The following is a 20331-nucleotide window of genomic DNA, read 5'->3' on the forward strand; positions in this document are numbered from 1 at the left end:
CTATATTATATATTATCTAGCACCTACACTATTATTGTGTATACATTAATTTTGCTATTTAATATTGTTTGACTGTCATCGTCTCTTTTATTATATTATATACGTATATGAGTAGCCCGTTACTCGAGTCTCAGTTATGAGTATACATGTTTTTTTCAATTGTTTTTTTAAAGTCAATTATACAGTGTATATTTATATATTACCTGCATAGGTATAGCGTGTGACGAGTAAATGTTATGTAAGCTATACTATATAAACGGTGCAGAGAAAAAACATGAAAGCGTTTCGCATTAGAAACGCCTGAACGTGAATAATGTAATTAAAATAGGAACCACGATGTATATATATAGGTACATGATACATTTATTATGTTATGCGTTGAGAAGAACTCTGGGCCATTCACGTTTCGGACGTTTGACTGCGAATTGCCCGAAAGTTAATCGGATTGAAGCTGAGTGATATAAAGCTGTTGAAATGATGTTCCGTTTTGAAATGGGAGCGTAAGTATCTGGTACGTATATGCTGTTTGTCGTTTAGTGGAGATTCTTAGATCGTTGTGCAATAAATGTGTTGGGTGGCGTACCAAGGGGCATTGCCTTCTTATCGCAATACTTGTATGCTTGTGATTTATCAATTATAAATTATAATACTAGGTGTCTAAATTATCTTGTAATTTCATTTCATTATAGCTTATTAATCTTATAGTCTTATTGTCAATTGCTATTGCTGTATCATATTGTGTGTGGTACTGTATAGTGTATGCCATACGAATTGGTACAATAAAAATAAATAGATATTGTAAAATTATGAAGTTGAAAAGACATCAATAATCGTTTCATTTTGACGTAAATAAATTAGAAATATGCGCAGTACCTAACAATAATTATAGAATAGTCTATTCCACAATCTGCAATGGTAGTAGGTGTATTATTATCTATACAATAAATAATAATTATATCCGACGACTGTGATTTCTGACGGTTTAGTTCAGATAATTTCTTATGAGGTACTTACCAATTTTTTACTTAATACCTACTCCACTACGTAGCAATAAGACCATGCGGTATTTCTAAATTATAGTAAAATAGTTTTTATCATGTATGAGTATCAATACCTTAACAATCGTTAGGGTTTTAGAGACTGTAGTAATTGCGAGAAAGACCCCAAAAGGTACAAGATTTACGGCATAATTACTCATATTGTAATATAAAATGTTAAAATAATTTACTTATGTTATGATGTGGGTAAGTTTAAGATGAATTTTACATTCACTGAAAACGTAACTAATTTTTGAGGGAGTCGTCAACTTGCCAAATTGTATTTTGATTAATATCTTTTCATAAATGTTCACTACTTCGACCGCATAGAAATTCTTTAAAATCTATGAATACTATGAATCTAATGCAACTACGCTATTGAGTTGGGTTATTTATCTTTTTTTATAATGGGTACAACTCGTACTGAGTGCAGTGACGTGTTTAGAGTCGGGCCTGGTAAGCAAGTGCCCACCCACATTTTTATATAAGTACTAGACTAGTATAAGTCCGATGCTCAATGAAAAATGAAAATATGATTTATAGTTAGAAAAAAAATTGTTTTAATTAGGTAAGGTATTTTAATAAAAATGTAAGATTTGAATATTTAAAGAGTTTATATTTTAATAAAAAGTAAACTACCATTTATTAAAAAAATATTAAAATAATTTATTTAAAATAAAAATACTAAAACTTAAATAGATCAAATTATAATATGAGAAGAGGGTAAAACCATTCTGAACTTAACTTTTGTAGCCCATCCACAAAAAAAGTTCTGGACATGCCACTGAGACTGGGTGGTTTAGTAATGGAACAAATCATAAATCACAGCTGTTATCTCCCTATTACACGTAGAGGTCACTCACGCTGATAACATTTTACATCGTTTGCTCATGTAATCGGCACCGTATTGATAATAATGTTATTAGGTAGTTATTTAAACAGTGTCGACTGACTGGGCTTATAAATTGACACTATAGACTATCGGCGAATGGTATTATAACTTATAAGTATTCGTTTGACGTTTATCATCCAAGTGTGTAATTATATTATTATAAATAGTAATTATAAATTATTATGCTATTATAATTGTAGAGAGTTGAGCGTGCAAAAGTGTAATTCCGTTATTCTACAGTTCTACATTTATCTGCTGGCTGTGAGCATAATATTTTACTTATTACCTATTAGTTACTTTCTTTAATTTGTTTCTTACAATCATTTCTATTTTTTTTTTCTAAATCGTAAAATTGAAGTAGGTAACTATACTGTCAGTTCTACTATGAGTATTTTCAGTGTCGTCAAAGAAGCACCGCCTATCGAAGTGTTCCATCTAGTGAAAGTGTTTAATGAAGATGACAATCCATCAAAAGTAAATTTGACCATTGGGGGTATGTACATTTTGATTACTGTCTGCTACCAATTTATATTGACTATTGTATTCAATTTTACAGCATACAGGACGGATGAAGGCAAACCGTTTTATATGCCTGTTGTGAAAAAGGCTGAAAGTGTGGTACTCGAGAATACGTTAAATCATGAGTATTTACCCATATTAGGCTTAGAATCATTTACTAAAGCTGCATCACAACTTCTATTGGGCAATATCGCTGAACGACAAGAAGAGGGAACTGTAATAATTTATATTTATACTATTTTGTTTTAGAAAACATCAATATAATAGATAATTATTATAAAATGATCTAAAGTTCCAGTTACAATGCTTTTATGAACCAATGAAAATATTATCTTATTAATAAAATTAATATTAATAATGATAAAAATGATTAAATTATTAATGATGTAGGTATACAGTAGAAAGTTATGATTTAAAACAACAAAACTTAAACATACCTATTTATATTTCCATATAAAAGCTAATGTATAAATTAAATTAATTTTACTTTCATTACTCAAATTAACTAATATGGTATACATATGTAAAAATTAATGGTTCTTTGTTCTAATTACTGGATTGTTTTAAATAAAAGTTATATCAATAGCTTACTTGAGACTGAGAGGGTTTGTAGCTTTGTATTTCAACTCCTATAATAGGGTGGCTTACACGTACATTTTCTTTTGGCCCACAAAAAACAAATATATTTTTTGTTTATTTATAGGGTTGCCATAAATAGTAATCATGATTGGATACAAGTTTCTGTATTGTATTATATTGTCATTTCGACTACTTAACAACTATGCCATATAAATGTACAATTAAATAACAGCTATTATATAAAATACAGTGTATGACTTGCAGTCATCAAATTAAATCAATTATTTTAGGGCGGGTTGACTGTTATTAATAATATCAAAAACATCTATTATTCTTTTATTTTTGCTGGAAATTAGTTATACATAAGAAAAAAAATAACTTTAATCTAGGTTTCATTTATTGCTTGGTATTACAGTCTGATTGTTATATACAAGGCACAAAGTTATGGAACAATGAAATTTAAAATAAATAAATTTTATACCCACTTAATTATTTATTATCAATATTCCTAATTTCGAAGATATAAGGATTAATTTAATACAATAAAAAAAAAAAAACTGTTATACTTTAATAAAACTACAGTAATTATAATTAGTTAATTAGTTTTTATTTTAATTAATTAATTTTAACTTATAACTTATAGTTTAAAATGTTTGAATATTAGACATATTTTCTCCTTGAGTTTTTTAACTTAGTATGTTGAATGGATTGGATATAGTTGGACTTCAATTATGATAATTTTGTCATACAACATCATTGCTTTTAACTTAGTAATATATGCATAACAAATAACAATAATTAATGTAAATGTAAATTTTAAATTTGTTAATGAAATACAATACCAGTTAATATTTATTTTTCACCATAACTAATATTACTAATTATTTTCATGGTTGTCAAAATGTCATAACATCTATAAATTACAAGCTTTGTCAATGAAATACTCCCGAAACTGTGTTTTTTCTAATTCTTTGATTTTAATCAAAATTGTTGTATTCTTAATTACCTTTAATTGAATATATAATATATATTTTATATTACATTTTAATATGTAATTTACATGTTAATATGGTACATAATTCATTGTTAAAAGTTAAAATATTCATACATTTTGTAATATTTATTTTTTCTGAGTTTTTAAATCCAGCGGCATAGCTAGGATTTTTTTTTGGGAGGGCTGATTTTTATAAAGTACAATTTAAGATTTTTGTAGCGATTTTCTTAGACCATTAAAAATAAAATAATTTTTTAATTTTCTTGATATTTTTTTTTTTTTTTGGGGGGGGGGTCTGCACTGAAACTTATGATAAGATTGAATTAGAAAATTCATAAACAAAAGAAATAATAATTTTGTTCTAAACCTATTAATTGTAATTAATTTGTTAATGGATGGCTACTTTGCAATTTAAAAATAATCTACAAATGTATATTATGTAGTATAAATATCTCTTATCTTAGTTATATATTAAGTACTTTTTAACAAATATTTGATTAAGTTTAAATTCTGTAAATAACCCAACTTCTCAAACATGACTATAGTACATAGATAAAATTATAAATGTATTTATGTTAATGAAAGCATTAATTTTGATTTAATAAAAATGAAAAATATTTAAATTAATATATAGTTTTTATTTTTTAGATCTTTGGAGTTCAATCAATCAGTGGTTCTGGAGCATTAAGAGTGGGTGCAGAATTCTTAGTTAAACATTTGAAATGTACCACATTCTATTATTCAATACCAACTTGGGGTAATTATATGCAAATAATATTATTGTTTTTGTATTGTTGAATATAATATAAAATATAAAAGCTAGATTTCACATAAAATGCAATAAATGCATTAATTTAATGTTTTTTCATTATTCATTAAATATTTAGTGGAAAATATTCACACAAATTAACATTAAATCTTGAAAAAAAATTGTTTAGCCATAATATCTATTTTAATTACTGTATTATGAGATATTAAATTATATTTGTTGTAATTAAAAATGTTATGAATTATGATGTATTATTTGTATATTAAATTTGAAAAAAGCTCAGGATGTGGTTCAGATTCTTAGCTTATCTATACTCAGTTAAATATTTGAAAGATCTTTAGAAAGCTGTGGTATGCTATCTTGAATGTTCACTAGTTGCTAGGGAAATCATTATTTTTAATAAATACTAGTTACCACAGAGATTCCCTATTAACAGAGTTTAGTTATTTTAATATTATAAAATTTAACCCCAATTGAATAGAATAATAAAATAGCTAATACTAAGACTAGTAATAAAAATATATAAAATATGTATTCATTATAACAAAATAAAATTTAAACTATACCATTATATAATTTAGTATTTCCATACCTTTGAATTGTCTAGTTAAATTTAAATAATGCTTCTTAGGCTAGAACACTAATCATAATACTAATAAACAAGTTAAAATTTATTATAAAATATGAATTGTTGGATTGTAGCATACAAGTGGTACTTAGTACCTACATATTTATTTACTTACAATTTTTTATTCATAATAATTGTGCAGAATTTGCAGATAGTACTTAAAATTTACAAAATATTCAATAATCTACTTTCTGTCTTTCTTATCATTCACTATAAAGTATAAACTGTTGAATTATTATTTTTTATACTATTATTATTATTATTATTATTGTTATTATTGTTCATTATATCTACTTAAGGCTAAACAAGGCCTTGCCCTTTCATAGATTAAATTAGTAAAACATTATTCTTGTTATTGATATTATTAAAATATTTTTTAATAATTTTCAGTCAAAATAAAACAGTATTTTAAATGACAACATTTATTTTTTAGATTATTTCGATACATAAAAACTTAAATTCTGACAAATAGTATATGAGTTATACATATTTAAAATTAAGTGAGTGGAGTAGTAGATCAAAATGTTGTGGGATATCCCCTACCAGTCCACTCCGCTTATTAAAATTTTAAATACTTATTACTCAAAAACCTATTTGTTGTATCTAAACACTCATAAAAATATTGTGCTTCAAAATGTGAAATTTAAAATACAGAAAGAAAGGGGGTTTTTTTACAAAACAAAAGTTTATTTCACCACAAAATATTCCTTATGTAGTACTTACAAATAATCTTAAAATTTTGAAAATTAGGTCTAGGTTATCAAATAAAAAAATAGAGTTGAGCAAGCTTAGTGACTCATCCTGTAAATAAAAGCTTCTTTAATGTATTAAAACAGTGTTATTGATTTACAATTTTGTTTAGAAAATCATCATTTGATTTTCATGACTAGTGGATTTCAAAATGCCAAAACTTATCGCTATTGGAATGAAGAAACAAGATCTCTTGATTTTGATGGATTTTGTGAAGATTTATCAAATGCACCAGAAAATTCAGTTATTATATTGCATGGATGTGCTCATAATCCAACTGGCTTAGATCCAACTGAAGATCAATGGAAGAAAATTGCAGAAATTATTAAAGTTAGTATTAATATCCTTTTAGGTAGCTAGAAAAAAATAATCATGAAAATAAAACCTAGTAAAAAAACATAAAAAGTTCATAAAATTATATAATTTAAAATTTGAAGCAAATATGGAGAATTATGATATTACGTTATAATTTATAATTTTTTTTCCATAGGGTATTTTTTCTTCAATTCATTATTTTACATTAAAAATCTAATATATTTTAAATTAAAAAAATAAGGGTCTAACGTCTATCTGTTTTAGGAACATAATTTAATACCGTTCTTTGATAATGCTTACCAAGGATTTGCATCTGGAGATTTGGAAAAAGATGCCTGGTCTGTACGATATTTTCTTAATCAAGGGTTTGAATTTTTATGTTCACAATCATTTGCTAAAAACTATGGACTTTATAGTGAGTTGTAATAATAATACATTATTTTAAACTTTTGAAACTAAAATTTAGCCTGTATTTTTTTTGATAATGCATTTTGAAGATGAGCGTGCAGGAAACCTTACTTTTGTTCTGAATTCTTTGGAAAATGTTAAGGCTGTAAAATCTCAGGTGACAATGATTGTTAGAGGGATGTATTCAAATCCGCCAAACCATGGTGCACGTACTGTCAGTACAATATTAAATAATGATGAATTAAAAATGAATGGCGAGTTTTAAATAATACATTTTTTAATTATTTTGTTATAAATATTTATGATTATAATAATGTATTTATGTATAATGTTAATATATATTTCATTTTTAGGATGGATACTTTAAAGTTAATGACAGATAGAATTAAAGCTATGAGAAAAGTTTTAAGAGAAAATTTAGAAAAGCTTGGAACAATTGGGACATGGAATCATATTACTGATCAAACTGGAATGTTTTCCTATACAGGATTATCAGGTAAATTTTTAAGTCAATACTTATTAAAATATTTTTGTACTTAAACACATTTTTAATATTATAGCAAGTCATGTAGAATACTTACGAAACAAATACCATATTTACATGTTGCGGTCGGGACGTATTAACATTTGTGGATTGAATACAAATAATATAAATTATGTAGCTGAAGCAATTACCGATGCTTTATTAAATGTTACCAAGTAAAAAAATAAAAAATAATAAGACCATACCAAACAAATTATTTTTCATGTTTAATTCTATGGACTAGAAAAATTGTAATTTAATTAAATGAACCTAATTGATATTTACACAATTATGTATTGTTTTATGATTATTTCAACTATCAATTTGTTAATTATATTATACTATTAAATAACTTACCTTGATTATAAATTATTACTTAACACTTTGACTTGAGCGATTCCCTTGTACAGAACATTTTTTGTAATAATAGTAATAAGTATAATAAAAATATAAAAATTACCCAAAATCTCAAACCACCGCGAATTAAACAATTTCAACCGTTTATCTGTGCGGTAGCGCAAGCACAAATAGCTTGTTGTATGCTAGTATTATTGGGTGAGATCAGAAAATAATACAGGTTGTTGACGCCCGCCGCATAGAACACATACGATTTGTCGACGTCAGCAGTCAAAGTGTTAATAATAAATACATTTTTAGAGATGCAAATTTTACCATACATTTTCTGATACAAATATTGTTTAATAGTATGACATATAAATAAATTAAATAAAGCCAAAAGATCATTATTTTATAATGAAAATAGATTTTTAAATTAAAAGGATTAAACAAAAAATATTTGAAAAATATACTGTATATTTAATTTGCATCTCTTATATAACCTCATTATAATGATTTGAATAATATTGATTATTTATCATTTAATACCTATACCAAAATTTCTTATTTCAATAATTATATATGTATGGCATTTATGACAATAAATAGACTACTTTTTTATATAAATTGTTAAAGTATTAAGTATAAGAATTTAAAATTTTTAGATTGTTTGCTTAGTTTTAATAGATGGTTAAATATTGTATCAAGAATTTTCTAGTCTTAGTTTAACATTACTTTTAGTACCAATGTTTCTGTATTTGTATCAATAACAATGACAAATAGAATATGTACCAAAAAATATAATTTGTAGTTTGTTTTAATAGAGAAAACTATAAAATTTAAATTTATATTTAACAATTGAAGGGTGGATAGGAAATAATGTGCTATGTAGCAATTCCAAAATTATTATTAAACTTGAATAAAAAAAAAAAATCTAGAGCTAATAATTTTGATTTATGAAAATAATATTAAATAAAGTCAAAATTATGATTACCTTAGTAAAGTTATTATATTTATAACACAATAATAACAATGGTATCACTTCACAATATTAAAAATAAATCAATTATCATTGATGAAACAGTATTATTGTATTAGTACAAAAACATTTTTTTTTTATGTATAGAAGTATAATAGTTACCAATACTTTTGATGTAAATTTTTTGTATTTTATACAAATAATAAAAAAAATGTTAACATTCCAACATACTAAATACTAATAAAAATGATTTTCAAACAATAGATCACAAACCTGGTTCAATGTTCACTAAAAAAAGTTTCCCTTCAAATTGCAGTAGTAAAGTAGTACGTTTTACAAATGAGTAGGTAGCTAAAGAGTGTAAGTGTACAAATGACAATTTGCAAAATTGATGGAAAAACATAAATTAAGATTCAAATATTTTCTAAAAATCATAGTTGTTAATCCACAAAAGAACATGATTAGCTATACTTAATATTTCCTTGGTATAATATTTGTGGATTTGAGAAAAGTATTTGATCTCCTTGTGTATTTCTTTAGAACATATATAGTTAAACTTCTTTGTGAATATTGAATTTAATATTATTTTTTTTAATTATTCGAATGACCAGCATAAATTACTAAAATCTGAAAAAATAATTATAATAGATATATATCAAAATAATGTTACATTTAAGCACAGATAGTATTCTCACCTTTATGTTTGATAAAAGATAAATTCATTATTCACTCTACTATTCAAACTAATAAGGTAATAAAGCAACATCGCAAAAATGATTCTGCTGAACTCAAATTTGATTTTTTATGTTTGTAACACGGATACAATACATGCATGAGTAACGTGGGAATTGGGAAAAATTACTTTTTTCATTTGTATAAATACATGCAACACAGTAGGAATTTCAAATTATTCTATTTCCAATGTTGTATTTATACATTGGACCAATAAGCATTCTGAAAACAGAAAAAACACCAATTTTTTAGAGTAAGTTTTGAGTTATAGTCTGTGGCTAAATCATATTATGACATTATTATTAACTTGAATACGTAATATTAATTGTTTTAAAATAAATAAAATATATATATATATATATATATAAATATAATATTTTATTATTACTATTTTATTTTATTTAAAATAAATGAGTAAATAATAAAATAAATCGATGTAAAATCTTATATATATTTTAATAATATAATTAAAAAATCCTACTTTTCACCATGAACTAAGATATACTTAAAAAGTAATAAGTATATTATCTTAATTCGTGTTTCAAACCCAAATATATTTGGCGCGTATTGTTATCACGGGTGTTCAGACAGCACCATGATAAAAATTTGGGCCTGCGCAATTTGTGACAAGTCTTCTCCTACTGAGGCAAGGTAATATATTCTGCAGCTGTAGCCTGCATTGTAAAAAAATGAATAATATGATATGAGCAAAAATACTAAATAGATAACAGATTTTAAATTCTTATATTTTGTCATCTAATATAGTAACAGTATTCTTAATAATTAATAATTATTTATTTTTTCTAATTAATACTTTAATAGTTATTCTATTGTTCTACATCTATTCAATTCTATAATTGTATTGATCAAAAAAATTTAGCGTTATAACTATAAATTGTATTTCAACGCTATGTCATTAGTTATTACTTATTACTTATTGCAATTTAAACTAATTTAGTCTATTTTCTAGTTTATTTAAATTACATTTATATGATTTAACATCACTAAACTGAAATCTGTTGAATCGGCTATATGAACGTTTTGACATTTAATTGTATACTTATAAATATGAACTAAACACTAATACAATATGGATAGAAAAAAATTATTTGCTCTACAGCCATATGAATTGCACAAGGAATTATTGGACAAATATCTAGAGTACTGTAAATCCATTGATTTAAAAAAGTATGTTGAATTTTGAGTCAAAAATTTGTTGTATGGATCTATTGATTTTAATTACTTTGTTTTAGACGTGAAAAACGCGATATTGATGTTATACAGGAGAACCACAAATTTGTATGGGATGAAGATGATGAAGTTTTCACATGGGAGCAGAAATTGGCTAGGAAGTATTATGATAAGTTATTCAAAGAATACTGCATTTGTGACTTGAGCTTATATAAAAAATCCCAGGTTAGTCATCTATTTTAAGTACATTAGACACCTATTATGACATTATAAATAACTTTTTTTATGTATTGTGTAGGTAGCTATGCGTTGGCAAACTGAAGGTGAATTAATCAGTGGTAAAGGTCAGTTCATTTGTGGCAATAAAATTTGTGATGAAACAACACACCTACGGACGTGGGAGGTAAATTTTAGTTACATGGAACACTACAAAAAGAAAAACACTCTAGTTAAACTCAGTATGTTTTATTTATAACTTATAATTATGTATTATTTGTATCATTGTTTTAATTTAATTTAAAATGTATTCAGGATTATGTATGGATTGCTCCAATAAATTAAATTATAAACATAAAAAGAAAGAAATTAAGCGCCAAGTTTCCAAACCAAAAAAAGACAAATCAAGACATTCCAATAAAGAACGAGAAAAATCTGATAATCAACCAACTACTAGTGTTCAGAGTGAGGCACCAGTAACTTCTAAACTAGCAATTGAAGATAATGTTTGGAGTGAGCAACTGCAAATAGAAGATGAAAAACCAAGAGAAGATGACTTTGAAGATTATTTAGAACAGTTGCTATTTTAAATAAATTGTTATTTATTATTTTACTCTTTCTAATCTATATTATATTTAACACTTTCTATTAAATTATTCTAAATGATAATAACAATAACAGAATTGAATATAAAAAGAACAAGTTATTTTTTGAACAATAACAATAAGTAAAATATTTGATTCAGTGTTCTTCTTCATGTAGAAATAAATTGTCTTTTGTGTGAGTGTCTCCTTGATTCAATATATTGCGTGCTGTGCTCTTCTTTTTTTTTCCTGTGAATACTCGTGCAATTTGGATAAATTTCTTTCTGGAAGCTATAGAATATTTTCAACAATATCATTAGGTTATGCTTAGCCAAGTTCATATAAGTTCTATGTATATTTCATAAGATATAACTTATAATACCTAAATTATTAGGTACTAAAACATTTTGACAAAAAATTATTCTGATTCCAAATTTATCATTATTTTTTACCTTTTCCCATATTTTTCAGCCTTTCTTTAAATGCGGCGTCCTCATCACCTGGTGTATGATTTGGGATGAAGAACCTTTGTTCTTCCATAGGACTGTCTATTGAAACACAAACACAGTATCATGACTAAGTCAAATCCACTAAAATTTAAACAACGATAAAAATGTCATAAACCTAGTTGGTTCAAATCAATATTTTAAACAAATGTATAATAAGATATTATATTTTTATGACATATTGATATTGTTATAGCAATAAAAGGATTTGACTACAATTTCAGTGGCATAGCCAGGATTTTTTTTTGGATAGGACTGAATTGCAATGATAATTTGCTACAAAGTACCGTGGGGAATCCAAATCCCTCATACGATTTAGTATGATGTCATGCCGTCATGGTGGGTAATACTACTATTAGGTATTGGGTGTATACGACTTTAGAATTTTGTAGTAAATTTTATAAAATAAATAAATGTAAGATACTATTCAAAATTCTAATGTAAATAAACAATTCCTAGGGCCGAATTTAGTGGGGGGGTAGGGGTATTTTGTGTGTTTGGATATCGTATTATTGAAGAGCGTGTAACTTAGAAAAACCAGCGAGGGTGACTTATACGTACACGCACAAATGCAAATCGGTTAAAACAACTATATTGTTCAGGAATCAGGATTTGTACAATTTTTTCCGTTAAAAACTATTAATTTTTCATCAATCAGTTGTATCGTTTGTGTCGTTTTTTTTTTACACTTCTGAAAATTAATTTGAATTCAACTTTAAGTATACTTGAGATTGGTCTGGCCACTTTTCCAGTTTTATTTAATAATGATTGTTAAACAATATTTTTCAAACAATTTAAATTAAATTTGGGTAGTTTTAAGGTCAAAATTAATAAATGTAGTCTAATCGATCTCAAATATAGACTTCATGTCGAATCCATATACATTTTCAGAAGTCTTATCGCTTTAATATAATGATCGAACTAATTAAAGTTAAATGGGTAGTTTTTGACGGAAAAATTGGCCGGTATTCAAATAACCTAATTTTTTACATAAAATACCTATACGCGGCTATACGTCTTTAGGCTATGGCTGATCAATAAATGTATAGTGAAGTTTCTAACGAAACAACACTAAACAGTCATCACGTATGAAATATAATGCAAAATAATATTTACCATTTTTTAGTATAGATAATAATTGTGTAAAAATAATATAATAAATATTTGTGGTAACGCTTTGCGTAACAGAAATAAAATAAAGCAATATAGAGAAGAGAGAACCCCTACTAAAAAGAGATTAATTCTGCAGATCGCGATTCTAATAAATATACAAGAGCTTTTCGGAGTGTTATATTGATATTTTAAACATGAAGCAAGTTAAGTTAATTTAAAAATCTACTAGAAGATTATAATTTTAAAATACTAACTTTCTTCAAAATTAAAACATCAATAAAACTTTCCAATATGCCCGGATAATAATTGTATTTTTAAATTTTACAATTTATAAATTTACTCTAGTTTCAAATTAACCTTATTAAATGGATTATTCTGATTATTGAATTATTTTGAATGCAAAATTTCTTATGTTACTTGTGTGTGAGATGGTAGATAGAGACAACACTTAGATACGGATTTAGTTTTAAATTTTAAAATATAGTCGTCAAATTCATATATTTATATCCCCCACCCATCAATATTTGCTAGCACCGGCCCAGACATTCCATAATAATAGGTATCTATATCTATATTAAACAATAACACAAAATCACAATATTGAAAAACTGTAGTATCTTAGTATCTAATTATAAGTATGTTGGTATGTATATACATTTATAATCACTAATCAGTATGATCTATAGACTATACCTAGTCTATAATGTATAAATACTTTACATGCCTTTATCCAAAGTGGAGAGGAATTGTTCGTTTTTACGCAGTTGCACTAGGAATTCTTCGTTTTGCAACAGAATCGCTATTTGCTCGTCGTTGAGTTCGCTCTCTGAAACCTGTAATTAAAATAAACTGTCAGTGCTAATTTCATATTTATACGAGTGAAAGATTATATTATATAAAGGGGATTCACCACCACTTGAACTTGATACATTTTATTAATATTATATATTCATTTAATAATTTTTTTTTTGCATTTAAGAAAATATTTGTTTATAGCTAAATGTCTTCAATATATAATAACTGATCCGGCTGGCGAATAAATGATTTGACGATGAACAATAATATTCATAAGAAAAATAATAATAAAGGACGCCAACAAATTAGTTTCAAATAACAGAATTGGTTCTTGGATAATCCATATCTATCTATAAATGTGAAAATGAAAATCTTTGTTAGGTACACACTATACGTGTTATCTGAAACTACTGAAACTACTCATCAGTCATCGATCATCCGATGATCTTGATTTTTTTTTTTTAATTGAAAGATTATACCGCGGTGCAAGTTTTAGCTAATTTCTAATTCTATAAGTTAGTAAAAGATCGAGTTATTATTTTTTTTAAATAATTAGCAAATACGTGTTACCAATTATTAGTTATTATTAGAAATTACTATAGTTAATAAATATATAATATTTGATGTAATATAATTACACAATAGGTACATAACTTTTTCATTGTTTTTGATCCAGTTTCATACTATTAAAACTTTAGTAGTTGTAGATTATTGGTCCAAAATGAAAATATTATAAAATTTGGGTCATTTAACAACAACAACAACAAATATATTAAAATAATTTCTAAAAAAAATGCTACTGTTAAATGGTAACAAAAAAGAAACGCTAAGCGGGATAGCTATGTAAAATTGATTTTTTGGAAATATATCTATACACTAAATCAGTAAACCAAAAGTCCACATGCGTTATGCATTTGGCAATCAATTTAGGATATATTTTGTACAGGCAACGATAAGTGCACGGAGATAGGCGATAGCTATAAAATAGTATTATATTTATTCTAATTCTTCATCCGGTTCCCAAATTCTGGTTGGTATACGTATACAGTATACACTAATACATGATACACAAGTAAATAAGGTACGTATTAGTACCTATAAGTACATATTTATCAATACTAATTATAATTCATAATAAAATAAGTACATAATAATTGTATAAGACACAATACCATAAAATAGGTTAAATTAATTAAAATAAATAATAATAATGAATATTGTACTCATTAATTTCCAATATATAATGTTTACGAGTTGTAAACTTTACATTTTTTTCGCCAACTACCCAATTCTTTCCTCTCGAGCGGTTTTTTCACCTTTGGATGTACTATTTTGTCTTGGATAGTCATGTTTTACATTAAATATTTTTTTTCAAATTATGAAAATTTATCTGGTCATGTGGAATACAATTCTGAATTATTAAGTTTTCCGTCAAACGATTCGCAACAATATGTTGAGTTCGTTTTAAAGTAAATGCCAATTATATGTTCATATTTTTAGTGGAAAATCACATTTATAAGATTTTAAAATTAATAATAGTTAATAATATTAGCAATTCGTATGCATGGGAACCTATTTAAATTTCGAGCAGTTATATAATGAAAATTGATAATACATTTTTATCGAAAACCAATTCTGTATTTCCTGTATAATAAAAACATTAAAAACTGTAATGCCTCATCCCTCATGTTGATTCTGAGAAAATAAGCATAATGATGATATAATATTATAAGTAAGTACAAAATACTTTATTATGGTATATACTATATAATATATATAAACTATATAGGTACCTAAGCACAAACATAGAATTGAACTTCGGCAAGGTCTACATGAATATAGATACTAGAAACCCCCGACACACCCAAGAAAAAATCCTTAACACGTCGCGAGTGTCAGTGTGACTGAATTACGGACTGCGGTTCATACAGGATCTGGTGGTGAAAAAATATACGTTTACTTGTGATGTGCTACTGCCGTTGTTCGTGATCCTGAGAAAGTCGGTGGGCAAGGGCCCGAGCATCGGCGGGTTCCAACGGCTAAATGAAGAGCCGCCAATACTTCGGGCAGTCTCCTTGCCGAGGTTGTGCAGCACGTCGGGCAACCTGAAAATTGGAGACAAACATTGACATATAGAAAAACAGAGAGAAAATCGCATCGGTCCATCAATCGTTGAACCTGTAGGCACTGATTTACGGCTTTGCATGTCATGCATGAGAACAGGGTTCATAAGGTACTATATCTATATAGTATATACTATTATATACATAAATTTGTCAATGGCAAGCATGATTAATACTATTATTATTTTTTTTATTAGTATTTTTTATTTGTAGTAGTTATCCTATTGGCGTTTCTAGGGGATTATAGGCGTACTACCACTCCCCCTCCTACACATTCGTTTTTAATTTTTAGTTCCTTCTGATTAAAATCCAAATCTTTACATAAAAAATTCTGTTCTATTTGTAAAATATTTAATAATATTATAATATATGAATTCATGTATAATTACTATATTTGTATATACCTTGTACAGTTGTACAGGACCGTATTGAGGACAGTTTTCTCGGATCAAATGTCCAGGGCCCGGCTCTAAGCCTATTTTTAAGGGACCCAAAAAGGGGACACAGAAAAGCTGAATACGGCCCTGACCTTGTACGAGTTATTGTACAAGGAAGGTCAAAACATACTGATGTAGCCATATAGGTACATCAGATATTCAGATCAACTTTGATCCAAAATAGATTCAGAGATCTGGCTATAATCATAGGCGCAATTTGAGTTTTAAATTCGCGGGTACTATTATAATTTGCATGTATGTACTGTGTGTATGCTTCCTGAGATATATAAAAGTGGGAGGGGATATTGGATACATACAAACCATTTTGAGGGGGCTAAGATTGATTTTTGGGGGCTTAACCCCCAAGCCCCTTAAAATTGCGCTTATGGCTATTATAATTAATTTATTAATTTAAAAAAACAATAATTGTATTATATCGGATAATAATATTTTATTTTACAGGACTCTTTAGTTCCTGTTAGGTTAGGTTTCATTTTCTGTATTTGAATACATATAAAAACTCAGATGGGGTCTTTTTTAACATAAAATAAACTGTAGGACTCTTTGTGATTATTGTAGGCATTCAAATTTTGATATTAAAAAAAATTAACGTTTGTACTGTTTGAAGATATACTTATACTATTATTACTATTGTTGAATTTGTAATTGTAATCATTTTTTAAAAAATTTTCTAAATTTACGGATTTAAAATATATTTGTAGGTAGTCAGCTAAGTTTAGGTACCTTTAATGTATTATTGTAAATTTTTTTTGCTGGTTTTTTAAAATTGTTATCAAGCTTTTTAATCAAAAACGACCCCAAAGTGAATAGAATATCAGGTTTCCATTTCTTTAAATCAGGCCTTGTATAGTTGAACAGATCTAGGCGGCGATTGCATCGATATAACGAATATTTCCTCACATCGGGTCGAAAAATGCGGACTGCATGGGCAGAGCACCGAGGTCGTTGCTGTCCGGCCCGTTAAGCAGGTCAGCCGCACGACACTCACAGCTCATCGTCAACAGTTGGTCGACAGTTCGATCCACACTGCCCTTGTTGCACCGCAACACGGCCTCAATTACTTCGTCGTCGAGCGTTGGAAACATCGTCTTGAAGTCGGCCATAGCTTCGTTGAAGTCCAGACTGACGGTCGGTGTTCGGTGAGCTGCGGCCTCGGAAGACTCGGATACCACATCCACCGCCTCCATGCCGAGTTCGGTGATAGGTATATATAAGTACTCAAAGTCCGTTAAATCTAAACTTTGACCTCCACTAGTTCATTATAAATAATAACGATATATTATTGAGCGAATACTTATATACCGTTTGAGTGAGTGTTTATTCCATCAAAATACGGTTTGGAGTGTTTGGACGAATAATTTATAATAATATTATATGTACAATACTATAATATAATATATAAATATATATTAATATTAAGTCGAAAAACATAAAAAAAAATGTAATTTAAAAACAGTGGCGTGTCCAGCATAAAATAATTGGTAGGCCAGTTTTGAACTGTAGGGTGTAAGTGTATTTATAACCATTAGGGAAGATTTTTCCTATCACATGGAACAAACAGTCAAATAAAAATTTTGTAGGCCTACACAAGGTAGGGCCGGCCCACCCTGTAAACACGCCAATGTTAAATAATTAAAAATAATTTCACTCCCCTAAAAGGTATAAAATACAAATTTACAATAGTCCCTCAAATGAATTTGTAGGTATTCATTTTTTTATTTCTTTGATAAAAATTACACTCACTCAAATGACCATTTTATATTATTAATCAATGATCATTATTTTATGTGTACTTACTGTAGAGTAAAACAGTGTTTTTATAAAAACATTAATGTATTACGAGTTGACCTGATGCGTCGTAAGTCCGATAGGTAGGTAATTAAAAAGGTACCTTGCTGGTATATTATGATGATGGAAACCCGAGGCGGTTATCAGTTTTACTGGTGTACCGAAAAACTAACTCCGTGAGAACAGCGATGATCTGAGTCAATAGACCTGATCTGAAAAAGGCAATACGAATAATATTATCTGCGATGTTACTATTGCAATTTAGGTATGTAGTATGTACCTACCTATAATATACGACTGTGCGTATCATATTATACACCTATAATAGACGGAAAATATTTAATACATTGTCACGGAAAAATCAATAATTCCCAGTGCTGACGTATCTCTCGACAAAACATTTTACCGGCCGGTTTTTGTAGTAAGGTATATGTACGCGTATGGACCTATGTAAGGTTCATAGACATTACAAGGACAATTTGGGGGAGGGGTAGACTGTAGCTACCTCATATTTTATATTTTAATAGGTAACTAGTACTTAGTAGTTATTACCCTTTGAAATTTGAATCATGTATTTTTGCTATGATCTCATATTCTCGTGCGAGTACGTAATAAACAATTCGTAAAGTTGAACGTTCTTTTATTCGATTATAATATATTATATAAAAATATTCTTATTTTGAAGATAAAATGTATTGTTTATTCATATTTATGTAATTTAAATCAGAATTTGAACGTCAGTTTTCTTTACCTATGCATAAAGGAATAAAAAAACCGTGTTCATTGAATACTTCTAATTTTTATAATGGTTTATAGTTTTAATAATTCAATAAGTGGTAGCGACTTAACGAGATATTACTTATTATAATTGCCTCGAGTATGCTCACCGCATGTTAAGAGCATGACCCGTGCGGCGGCGGCCGATTTTGCGTTCGTTACGTGCAGCAGTCGACTTTAGTTTGGTTTTCCAAATTCCAAACACCCATCCACCATGTGCTACGGCGAGTGGCGTGGTGGAGAAAGTTGTTTTGGACGCGTGACTGCATGATTATACAGTAATGAACATGCAAATAGTTGTTTATATCAACATAAGTTGACCAACACATTCAAATTTAGATCTTGATTAAATCATTAAAACTGCTCTATCAGCTGATCGATTTACTATTCTACGACTTACTGTAATAATACGATAACTGCATCCCTGTAGACTGTAGAGTAGAGTATAAAGTATTGGCAGTGACGTAACTTCAAAATTTGGGCCTGGAATCGAAATTTTCAACGGTCTCTTCTCATCCAGGCATTAAATATTTACATATTAAGGTTTGAGGGGAGGTGCATTCGTCTTATTTTTAGATCCTGAACGGAGTGATGAATGTATTGATGTTACAATATGTGTTTTTTTTGTGTGTCTGTCATCACGTTTTGGAGTAGTAATTGTGCTTAGATTTTTTACTTCAGCCCCTCTTTGAAAAGGAAATAGAATATCGTTGGTACTTTGGGGGGTCAAAAGTAATTAATTTCTAATAGTTTTCTAAATCATCAGGAAAAACCATTAAAAAATAACGGAAAACGGGATTTTTTACGCATATAGTTTTTGATCGATTTTTTTTATTTTGCTGTAACTTAAAAACGAATCATTGTAAATACTTTAAATTTTCACCAGATGTTTATAATCATATTATCTATTTACGACTATATTTAGCCTTAAATAAATATATTTTTTATTTTTTTTTTTTTATATAATATTTTTTGGATTATTTTATGCTTAATTTAAATAAGAAATAAAAAAACAACTATTTTATTTTTAACAAGTCTGTAATAATTGAATAATAATTTATTTTCACCTTCCAACCCATTGTAAAATCCTGCGTACGCCACTGCATCTTACTAAAATTCATTGGCGCCACTAGGTCTAAAATATTAGGGGTACTTCAGCATTACGGCTTACAAATAACCTAACCTGTACCTCTAATTTAATTTACTTATTTTCATGTTTTTCAAAAAACTAGGAGGATCGTCTGAGTTATTTTCATTTTCAATAGTTGTACCTACAAGTTACAATTGTACGTGTTACTGGATACTGTTTTCGGATATTA

General features: G+C 27.5%; 3 protein-coding genes across 7 annotated transcripts; 2 read left to right on the forward strand and 1 right to left on the reverse strand.

Annotated features, from left to right (window-relative positions):
- Positions 1 to 251: 251 nt before the first annotated feature.
- LOC113551443 (aspartate aminotransferase, cytoplasmic) lies at positions 252 to 8319 on the forward strand. Of its 5 annotated transcripts, none has more exons than XR_003405127.1 (10): positions 252 to 511; positions 2130 to 2190; positions 2288 to 2422; positions 2486 to 2664; positions 4670 to 4778; positions 6281 to 6498; positions 6748 to 6898; positions 6981 to 7145; positions 7245 to 7387; positions 7452 to 8319. XR_003405127.1 is itself a non-coding variant. In XM_026953690.1 (8 exons), the coding sequence occupies exons 1-8, from the start codon at positions 2314 to 2316 to the stop codon at positions 7592 to 7594; spliced, it is 1221 nt and encodes a 406-aa protein (XP_026809491.1). In that variant the 5' UTR covers positions 1917 to 2313; the 3' UTR covers positions 7595 to 8319. The 5 variants fall into 5 exon arrangements, 1 of the variants encoding a protein (XP_026809491.1); XR_003405128.1 differs by lacking the exon at positions 252 to 511 and adding an exon at positions 2052 to 2070; XR_003405129.1 differs by lacking the exon at positions 252 to 511 and having other exon boundaries at positions 1952 to 2190; positions 2291 to 2422.
- A 1963-nt stretch (positions 8320 to 10282) lies between these two features.
- Positions 10283 to 11656, forward strand: LOC113553668 (protein FRA10AC1). Its single transcript, XM_026957130.1, has 4 exons — positions 10283 to 10649; positions 10715 to 10877; positions 10951 to 11110; positions 11184 to 11656. The coding sequence occupies exons 1-4, from the start codon at positions 10552 to 10554 to the stop codon at positions 11456 to 11458; spliced, it is 696 nt and encodes a 231-aa protein (XP_026812931.1). The 5' UTR covers positions 10283 to 10551; the 3' UTR covers positions 11459 to 11656.
- LOC113553667 (CUE domain-containing protein 1) lies at positions 11528 to 18580 on the reverse strand. The gene is made up of 7 exons (XM_026957129.1): positions 18520 to 18580; positions 18245 to 18447; positions 17348 to 17698; positions 15827 to 15971; positions 13796 to 13904; positions 11905 to 12000; positions 11528 to 11743 (listed from the first exon to the last, which is right to left on the reverse strand). Exons 3-7 carry the CDS (start codon positions 17632 to 17634, stop codon positions 11610 to 11612), a joined length of 771 nt encoding a protein of 256 aa, XP_026812930.1. The 5' UTR covers positions 17635 to 17698; positions 18245 to 18447; positions 18520 to 18580; the 3' UTR covers positions 11528 to 11609.
- Between the last annotated feature and the right edge of the window lie 1751 nt (positions 18581 to 20331).

The sequence above is a fragment of the Rhopalosiphum maidis genome, chromosome 2 (genome assembly GCF_003676215.2).
Source record: "Rhopalosiphum maidis isolate BTI-1 chromosome 2, ASM367621v3, whole genome shotgun sequence".
NCBI lineage: Eukaryota > Metazoa > Arthropoda > Insecta > Hemiptera > Aphididae > Rhopalosiphum > Rhopalosiphum maidis.